Genomic DNA, 10,684 nt, shown 5'->3' on the forward strand with positions numbered 1-10,684 from the left:
GCTGTCGACTGCGGGCAGTCGATGATGGTCTGAGAATAAATGTTTTTTGCTCCTTCCACTCGGGCTGGGCGGACCGTGCCAAGTGGGAAATCGAACCAGTGGGGGCATGCTAAGTGCACCCACTAGGCGTAGTCCCCGAGACTGCTGTTGAATGTTTGATTCGGTGGTAGTCTTAGAACTCTTTTGTCATAGCCATTTGATTTTGCGATTTTTTCACTCGGAAATAACTGATCTTTGTTTCCGTTGATTGATTTATATTGTTTTTGATTGCAGAAATCTTGTGAGCTTGGGACTCAGTATGCTGCTCTGGAACAGGAGAAAATCCAGCTCAAGCTTGACCTGGATCTGGCCAAGGAGAACGTGAAGAAGGCTCAAGATGAAGTGGCAATCATGGGAGGTGACGAATTGTCGACTGCATGCCTTGTTACTTTTGCCTTTTCCATCCTCTTTTGAGACGAGTGAGTGATCCCACTCGAACAGATGTGCATAGTGAAAACCGTCAACTCCAAGCCCGACTGAGGAATGTTGTTTCTTTAGACAAAATGAACCAGGCTTTGGAGCAGCAGGACCTTGACCTTGTGGGGTGCAGAGGACGGCGCGTGAGAAGACTGAACTTGCTGATAGGAAGTTAGCTTCAGTATGTAATTTGGAGGAGGAGAATGCCAAGCTGAAGATTGTCATTGATGAGGCGAAGAAAGGAACTGCGCAGCTGAAGGAGGAGAAGGTGGTCCTGGCTGACAAGGTGGAGGCGCTCACTCGGAAGAGGGATGAATTGGAGGTCAATCTGGGAGGCCTTGCCAAGAAGATGTTCCTCATGCTCGAAGGTACCTTTCTTCACCCGACTGATTTCAAAGAATTTCCTCACAATGTTGCTGCCAATTCATTACTTTCTCCCCTCCGTGCAGAGTTCTGCCAAAATTTTGAGGAGGAAACTGGGCGGATCGAGACGGATTTGGACCCCATCAACTCTCCTATCAGAGACGAAGCTGAAATGAACGTGTTGCGACTAGAATCTCGCCTTGCCAGTGTATTGGGCTATATCACTCGGTTTAAGGTCGCGCTGACTCGGGTGGACAAGGAGCTATGGCCAGAGGACGATCTTCAAAATGATCTCGAGTCTTTGATGACTCTCCTTAATGACATCCCTGGTCAAGTGCAAGCTTGGAAGAAGTCACCTGCTCGTTTTGGAGCCGATGTGGCCCTATCACTCGTGCGAGTCCATTGCAAGGAGGCTAGGGAGGACAAGCTGAAGGCTCTCCATGTGGCAAACACAAAGAAGCTCCAGTTTGAAGACTTTATGGAGACTTTCATCGACGCAGCCACTTGGATCACCGACGGTATTGACCTGCACACCTTCATCGAGCCAGCAAGCCCTCCTCCTACCGAATGAAAAACTTGAAGATTTGAATATATTTGCCTCAGAATGCCGAGTGATTATGTAACCGTTAAATTCTTTCGAGCCTGAAGCACGAATACTTTTGCTTGTGGTTCTAAACTTTGCTGGATTTATCTGAACTTGGTTGTTTTATCTGAATGCAGCTTTGTTGCCTCCAATGTACTTGGATTTTTTAACTTAGGCAAAGCTGGTTCACGGCTAAGTCCCCGAGTATGGGGTGGATCGGAGGTTGTACTTGTGGTGCAGCTCAGAGTGCACCTCATTGTACTTGCGGATTGCTCCTTCCGAGTGGGAGGATTGCTCTTCACTCGGAATGTTTTTGAAACTTAGGCGAGTATGGTGTCACAGCGAAGCCCCCGAGTGAGAGGGTTGCTCTTCACTTGGAGTATATTTGAAACTTAGGCGAGTACGGGGTCGCAGCTAAGCCCCCGAGTGAGAGGATTGCTCTTCACTCGGAGTATATTTGAAACTTAGGCGAGTACGGGGTCGCAGCTAAGCCTCCGAGTGAGAGGATTGCTCTTCACTCGGGGTATATTTGAAACTTAGGCGAGTACGGGATCGCAGCTAAGCCTCCGAGTGAGAGGATTGCTCTTCACTCGGAGTATATTTGAAACTTAGGTGAGTACGGGCTCGCAGCTAAGCCCCCGAGTGAGAGGATTTCTCTTCACTTGGAGTATATTTTGAAACTTAGGCGAATCTGGCTCACAGCTAAGCCCCCGAGTGAGAGGATTGCTCTTCACTCGGAGTATGTTATGAAACTTAGGCGAATCTGGCTCACAGCTAAGTCCCCGAGTGACAGGATTGCTCTTCACTCGGAGTATGTTTTGAAACTTAGGCGAATCTAGTTCGTAGCTAAGCCCCCGAGTGGGAGGATTGCTCTCCACTCGGAATGTTTTGAAACTTAGGCAAATCTGGTTCGCAGCTAAGCCCTTGAGTGGGAGGATTGCTCTCCACTCGGAATGTTTTTGAAACTTAGGCGGATCTGGTTCGTAGCTAAGCCTCCGAGTGGGAGGATTGCTCTCCACTCAGAATGTTTTTGAAACTTAGGCGAATCTGGTTCGCAGCTAAGCCCCCGAGTGGGAGGATTGCTCTCCACTCGGAGTGTTTTTGAAACTTAGGCGAATCTGGTTCGCAGCTAAGCCACCCACTGGGGGATTTGGACACATGTTTATGTGAAAAACAATCATTATGAGACTCCAGAAATCATGTCTTTGATAAACAATATGAAAAGTACTCTTATTACAGCTCGACTATCCGAGTGTTTAGGTATAAAAGCGGTGGAGCAGATCCGTGTTCCAAGAGCGCAGTTCGTCTTTCTTCTTGGATACGTTGTAAATGTGATATGCCCCATTGTGGAGCACCTTGGTGACGATGAAGGGTCCTTCCCAGGCAGGGGCGAGCTTATGGGGTCGTTGTTGATCCACTCGGAGCACCAGATCTCCTTCTTGAAATGCTCGACCTTTGACATTTCAGGCGTGGAATCGACGTAGGTCTTGCCGATAGATGGTCGCCGGATCAAATCCATCTCTCGTTCTTCCTCCAGGAGCGTCCTGGCGTGCTTGCTCTGTCTCGTCTTCTGAGAAGAGTTCCACTCAGGGAGCATTGTGCTGCAGATCACTTGGAAGCACGACTTCAGCCCTGTACACCATGAAGAAAGGGGTTCGATATGTCGACTAGTTGGGAGTCATCCTCAATCCCCATAGAACAGACGGCAACTCGGTCACCCAAGCTTCAGCTGCATGTTTGAGGTCACGCATCAATCGGGGTTTCAGTCCTTGGAGGATCAGACCATTTGCTCTTTCGGCTTGTACGTTCGGCTACAGGTGGGCAACGAATGCGTAGTCAACCCGAGTACCTTAGGAAGCACAGAATGCTCTGAACATCAGAATCAAAGTTTGAGCCGTTGTGTGTGATGATGATGTGCGGAACTTGCCGTATCGGAACACCAACTCTCTGATAAAACTGAGTGGTTGTGCTTGAGTCAAGATTCTTGATAGGTTTAGCTTCGATCCACTTAGTGAACTTGTCGACGGCCACAAGCAGATGAGTGAAGCCATTTCTGCCGGTCCTTAGAGGCCCAATCATGTCTAGTCCCCACACAGCAAACGGCCAGACAAGTGGAATAGTCTTCAAGGCTGATGCAGGCTTGTGGGACATGTTTGAGTAAAACTGGCAGCCTTCACACTTCTTGACTATCTTTTTGCCATTTCATTAGCCTGTGGCTAGTAGAATCCCGCTCGGTATGCTTTGGCCATGATGGTCTGGGAGGACGCATGGTGACCACAGGTCCCCGAGTGAATCTCATTTAAGATCAGTCGACCTTCTTCTAGAGAGATACATCGCTGAGCCACGCCAGTAACACTTTCTTTCAAAAGTTGTCCTCTTATGACTGTGAAGGCTTTGGATCTACGGACGATCTGACGTGCCTCATCTTCATCCTCTGGAAGCTCATGTCTGAGAAAATATAAAATATATGGCACTGTCCAGTCAGGGTTGATTGCCAGAACTTCCATGATTAAGTCGACCACTACTGGTACTTCGACCTCGGTCGGATTGGTAGCACTTATTGGCTGTGGGGGCTCCTCTGTAAAGGGGTCTTCTTGTACTGACGGGGCGTGGAGATTCTCCAAGAACACATTACTGGGAATAGGCTTCCGAGTGGAACCTATTTTCGCCAGATCATCGGCTGCTTGATTTTGAGTCGAGGAACATGGTGGAGCTCTAGCCCTTCAAACTTGTTCTCCAACTTCCTTACTGCATTGTAGTATCCGGTCATGGCAGGACTCCGGACATCCCATTCCTTCATCACTTTATTAACCACTAAACCTGAGTCACCGTATACCATCAGGCGACGGACGCCGAGTGAAATGGCCATACGCAACCCGTAGAGGAGTGCCTCATACTCAGCTTCATTGTTGGAGGAATCAAAGTGAATCTGGAGGACATAACTGAGTTTGTCGCCTCTTGGGGATACCAAGACCACTCCAGCACCAGAACCATTTAACATCTTGGACCTATCAAAGAACATGGTCTAGTGTTTCGAGTGAACTTGAGTCGGTTGTTGTTACTCAATCCATTCGGTCAGGAAATCTACGATTGCTTGAGATTTGATTGCCTTTTTAGCTTCAAACTTGACATCTAGAGGAAAAGTTCAATCGCCCACTTAGCCACTCAACCGGTTGCATCTCGGTTGTTCAAAATTTCAGACAACGGAGCATCGCTGATGACTATAAGCGAGTGGTCTCTGAAGTAATGTGCAACTTTCTTCGTAGTCAAATAGATTCCATAGACAAGCTTCTGGTAATGTGGATACCTTTTCTTTGACAGAGTCAAGACTTTAGAAATGTAGTATACTAGGCGTTGCACTTTATAGTCTTTGCCTTCTTCTTCTGGCTCGACTGTAAGCACTGTGCTGACAACTCGTCCAGTGGCCGCAATATACAACAGTAGAGGTTCTTTGCTGACCAGAGCAGCAAGCACCGGCTGGGTGGAAAGCAGGGTTTTGAGCTCTACAAACACTGCTTCAGCTTCAGGAGTCCACTCGAATGTGTCAGACTTTTTCATCAGTCGGTAAAGAGGCAATGCCTTTTCACCGAGGCGGGAAATGAATCGACTCAATGCAGCCAAACAACCTGTAAGCTTCTGAACATCATGCACATGCACAAGGCCTTTCATTCGAAGAATTGCTCCAATCTTTTCGGGTTTTGCATCGATCCCTCGTTCGGGAATGAGAAAACCGAGTAACTTCCCTCCTGGGACTCCAAATGTGCACATTGACGGATTAAGCTTGATATCATATCTTCTTAGATTGGTAAAGGTTTCAGTGAGGTCGGGCAGCAGGTCGGAACCCTTGCGTGACTTGACCATGATATCATCCATATATGCTTCCACGTTCCGACTGATTTGAGTAAGCACGCACTTCTGGATCATGCGCATGAAGTGGCACCGGCATTCTTGAGACTAAAAGGCATGGTGACATAGCAAAAACACCCGAATGGGGTGATGAAGGCCGTTTTTATTTCATGGGGCCCATAGAGTCGGATCTGATGGTACCCAGAGCATGCATCTAAAAAAGATAAACACTCACACCCCGCAGTTGAGTCGACGATTTGATCAATGCGGGGGAGAGGGAAATGATCTTTCGGGCTGGCCCGATTGATATGCTTGAAATTGATACACATACGAAGTGAATAATCTTCCTTGGGGACCATGACGATGTTGGCGAGCCACTCGGAGTGGTATATCTCGCGGATAAACTCAGTTGGCAGGAGCTGAGCCACTTCCTGGCAAATCGCCTTCCTCTTCTCGATGGCGGACCAACGGAGATGTTCCTTGATAGGTTTTGCTTTTGAGTCGACGCGCAAACGGTGCTCAGCCAATCCCCCTGGGTACACCCGGCATGTCTGATGGTTTTCATGCAAAGATGTCCAAGTTATCACGGAGGAACTTGATGAGCGCTTCTTCCTATTTGCTATCGAGTGTCAATGAAATGTGGGTCGGAGCAGTAGAGGGGTCATCCGGGTGAATGTGAACTGGTTTCATCTCCCCGGCCGACTGAAATGCTGACTCTGAAGCAGGCTTCTTGGCTCGCAACAGATCACTTGGATCGGCATTTTCCTTGTATTCCTCCAGCTCTACCACTGCCATTTGCTCACCAGCAATCTTGGAACCTTTTTGGAGGCACTCCTCTGCTCTCTGTCTATTCCCCGTGACTGCGATCACACCTCTGGGCCCAGGCATCTTCAACTTAAGATACATGTAACATGGTCGGGCCATGAAACGAGCATATGCGGGCCTACCCAGAATAGCGTGATAGGCACTATGGAAATCCACCACCTCAAACGTTAGCTTCTCTTTGCGGTAATTCTTGGAATCACCGTAAACCACATCAAGAGCAATGCGACCGAGTGACTTTGCCTTCTTCCCCGGGATGACACCGTGGAACGGCATGTTGCTCTCACTGAGTTTGGACATCGGAATGCCCATCCCTTGGAGAGTCTCAGTGTATAGAATGTTCAGACCACTGCCGCCATCCATGAGGACTTTAGTTAGTCGGGTTCCCCCAACGAATGGGTCGACCACCGTCGCTTGCTGCCCTGGGGTAGCCCATCATCGCAGACGACCTCATTTTTCCGAGAGTGTGTGCCAGGAGGGCCTTTCCCTGACAGTTTCTGGGTCATGTGGGAAGGACCCCCCCCCGTCGCAGTCACTCACTTGGCGACGGTTCAAAACATCATCCTGAAAAGGGGTTAAAAACCGTTTGTATAGCACCTCGTTGTACCAGTGAATGCTCACCATGCCCAACATTTGTTTCGTGAATTGCCTGAGCTAAAAAAATTATCCATTCTTCTTTGAAGCAATGGATTCGGATATGGAGTACGTCTACAAGCACAATGTTTAGTCTTCTCACAAGGAGGACTACAGGATGAGACGGCGATGATGCAGGCGGTACTTGCAGACGCGGAGTGTGCGGAAGAGCATGTTCTCAATTTTAAGGGATCGATTAAGGGTCATCGAGTGCTCAATCGCAACTGGGCGCGGCCGACGCCGATCGATGATTACTTTTCCCCCAATGCCCTCTTCGCTGACAATTTTCGTCGGCGCTTTCAGATGCGCAAAAATTTCTTCGATCGTCTCTACCATGGCATCTGGTCCTTTGATGAGTATTTCATCTTGAAGAAGGACGCCATGGGAAGGATTGGTTTCTCTAGTTACCAGAAGTGCACGGCCGCATTGCGGATGCTTGCATATGGCACGACCATTGATTTGTGGGACGAGTACCTGCGGATGTCCGAGAGGACATGCGAATATGCCATGGTAAGGTTTGCAACTGTCGTGGTCTCGGTGTTTGGGCCACAGTACCTGGAACCAACTGTGGCAGACACCGAGAGGCTCTTGGCAATCTCAGAAGCAAGAGGGTGGTCAGGTTTGCTCGAATCACTTGATTACATGCATTGAAAATGGAAGAACTGTCCAAAAGCTTTGCAAGGGGAATATCAAGGTCATGTTAAGAAGCCCACCATCATTCGTGAAGCAGTTGCATCACAAGATCTTTGGATTTGGCATGCCTGAGTCTCACAATGACATCAATGTGTTGCAGCGATCACCATTGTTTGTTGGGCTGGCTGAAGGAAAAAACTGCTCCTTCCCACTATAATGTCAATGCGCATAAGTACAACATGAGCTACTATCTGATTGACGGTATTTATCCTCCTTGGGCTACCTTTGGGAACATCATCTCTAACCCAATTGATCAGAAAAAGTCTCACTTTGCGCAAAGACAAGAAGCAGCTAGAAAGAATGTCTAGAATTTGGAGTAATGGGATGTGTAGACCTTGATCAAGGTGATGACATGGTGTGTGGTCATGCACAACATAATCGTGGAGGATGAGGGTGAGAATGTTGTGGCGGGTCTTGGATTTAGGAACGTGAGTGATCCTATGATACTTTTCGACCATATTTAAAGAGTTTGTTCAAATGCATCAACAAATTCGGCATTGACCAACTCACGAACAACTAAAAGAAGATCTATTGAGCATCAATGGACAGTTAAGAGAGACAAAATATTGAAGTTTAATATTTAAACATTTTAAATTAGAACTACGCTCCATTTAAGCATTTGAACTCCGCAGGAGCAAATTTGCGGTGAGCGTTGGAGACGCGTGACACAACATGAGCTAGGACACAAGCCAACTACTCCTCATGAAGCACCAGTGACCTCGCTACCTGCCACCTATTCCTTTCCTGGGTATACGACAACGCTGACGAGTGATGCAACTCTCTCGAACAATGAAACGACGACACCGAAGCATCCACGACTCTCCACTTCCAAGTTAACCAGTCAAAATCAATCCACTAGTCAAACTAAGAAACCGGATTATATCACCTGAGTGGCTGAGCGCAAAATCGAACAAGAAAGCACTACACAAGTCTCTTTGAACTCTGAAGGCTCCCTCTGCACTCTACAATGGCAGGAGGAGGAGAAGGAGGCGAACTGCAGCTGTTGGGCGCGTGGTTGAGCCCCTGGGTGATCCGCGTGAAGGTGGCGCTGCAGATGAAGGGCCTCAGCTACGAGTACATCGAGGAGAACCTGCAGCACAAGAGCGAGCTCCTGCTCAGCTCCAACCCTGTGCACAAGAAGGTCCCCGTGCTGATCCACGCCGGCCGGCCGGTGTGCGAGTCGCTCGTCGTCCTCGAGTACGTCGACGAGGCCTGGGCCGGGGCCGGGACGCCCCTCCTCCCCGCCGACCCCTACGACCGCGCCGTCGCCCGCTTCTGGGCCACCTACGTCAACGACACGGTACAAACACCCTCTGCTCTGTTTGTTCATCGTAGCTCGAGTTTCGTACCGTAAAATCAGCAGACAGACATGAGACATCGGTTGGTTTTACGACTTGCTGAATCTGTGTGGTGCGCTTGCAAGTTCTTCCCGTCGTGGAGGCCGCTGTTCAGGGCGACGACGGCGGAGCAGAGAGCGGAGGCGTTCGAGAACGTGCTGCCTCAGGTGGAGACGCTGGAGCGGGCTCTCACGGAGTGCTCCAAGGGGAAGGCCTTCTTCGGCGGCGACGCCGTCGGGATCGTCGACCTTGCGCTCGGAAGCTTCGTGGTGTGGATCCGGGCGGTGGACGAATTGGGCGGCACCAACCTGCTGGACGAGGCCAGGGTCCCGGGCCTGGCGGCGTGGGCCGAGCGGTTCATGGCCGTAGACGCCGTGGAGGAGGTGATGCCCGAGGCCGGGAGGATCATGGAGCACTACAAAGGGTTTCTCGCGAAACTGGCTGCACCTGCTGGTTCTAGCTAATTGCGATGCTCGCCTACTTTTTCGTCAGTGATATGTGAGAAATATTTAAGCTCGGCTTGGAAGTGTGCGTGTTGAATAAAGAGAGCAAAATGTGAGGCATTGTCAGTGTGTTCAGATGTAATTGTGTTCAATAAAGAGATTGAAGTGGAACAATTCAGTGGGATAGCACGTTGATGACATGATTTATTTATTTACTAGCAAATATGCCTGTGCGAGCACCGGAAGAATCAAAACACACTTCCCTGGCCCAATGACCCAAGACAACATTCTGTTGCATCAGCCATGTAATATATATTTTACCAATGGTCTTAAAATGCATGTATGAAATGCTACACTTCAATCATGAAAGAATTGATTAATTTAAATATCTAAATTACCTTCCTAGTTAATTTGCAGTATAAGGAGTCATTACCTTCATCATTTGATTTATCATTGAGAGCCTAAATCATGAGGATCGTACATGTATGTACATATATAAGAAATTAAGGTATAATTGGTAAGTTATCAGATGCCCATTACTGATTTTCTTTACCAAGTTTCTTCTAAACATACATGCACGGAGACCTATAAAGTCTAAAGTACAACTCAATTATCTTTCATATAGAAGGAAACATAATAAACGGATTTGCACATATCACACTAAAACGAATTTTTTATTTGAAGAGGTCACAATAATTTTCATGAAATCGGGTGTATGATTCGGAATTTGTTTTTTAACCATGCATGCTTCAGATTCCACGAAAAGGCATTATTCCCCATGCGTTGAAACGAAAAAAAATCATCCCTCATACACACACCTGACAGCATCGGCGAATCCCTTAAAATCTTTCACAATGCCACACGAGAAACAACATGATAAGTGGTGTCGCGCAAAGTTCAAAAGGTTGTATTATTTGTGAAATGTACTCAACATGTTTCCAATTTATTAGACAACAGAAATATCAACGTTAAGACGGGATTTTCAAATTACCCCATATAAAGAAGATATTAATAAAGGTTGCATCATAAATGGAATTTTAGGAATGATGATTAATATAATAGCATATTTCAAATCTACACATCTTTTTAAAGGGATTTCCATATATAACATGTTAGATTTGGAGTTAGGATTTGAAAGTGATTAATATAATACCATATTTGAAATCTACACATCTTTTTAACGGATTTCTATATATAACATGTTAGATTTGAAGTTAAGGTTTGAAAGTTATGAGTTTTTTTTTACATTGAAGTGATTAATATATAATACCATATTTGAAATCTACACATCTTTTTAAGGGATTTCTATATATAACATGTTAGATTTGGAGTTAGGGTTTGAAAGTTATGAGTTTTTTTGAAATATTTGAATATGTACAAAAATAGAAAGAATGAAAATAGAGTAACTGGTACATTGTGCAGCCCATCTGCTAAGTGACGCTGGGGCGAGTAGTAATATCCTACGCCTACCAACATTAATAGGAGAGAAAAAGAAGAAAAGAGAGAAA

The 10,684-nt window shown here is 47.1% G+C and overlaps 1 protein-coding gene across 1 annotated transcript; it reads left to right on the forward strand.

Annotated features, from left to right (window-relative positions):
- Window positions 1–8,282: 8,282 nt before the first annotated feature.
- LOC125548533 (probable glutathione S-transferase GSTU6) lies at window positions 8,283–9,376 on the forward strand. The gene is made up of 2 exons (XM_048712113.1): window positions 8,283–8,696; window positions 8,820–9,376. The coding sequence occupies exons 1-2, from the start codon at window positions 8,364–8,366 to the stop codon at window positions 9,195–9,197; spliced, it is 711 nt and encodes a 236-aa protein (XP_048568070.1). The 5' UTR covers window positions 8,283–8,363; the 3' UTR covers window positions 9,198–9,376.
- Window positions 9,377–10,684: the final 1,308 nt, after the last annotated feature.

The sequence above is a fragment of the Triticum urartu genome, chromosome 3 (genome assembly GCF_003073215.2).
Source record: "Triticum urartu cultivar G1812 chromosome 3, Tu2.1, whole genome shotgun sequence".
NCBI classification, from domain to species: Eukaryota; Viridiplantae; Streptophyta; class Magnoliopsida; order Poales; family Poaceae; genus Triticum; species Triticum urartu.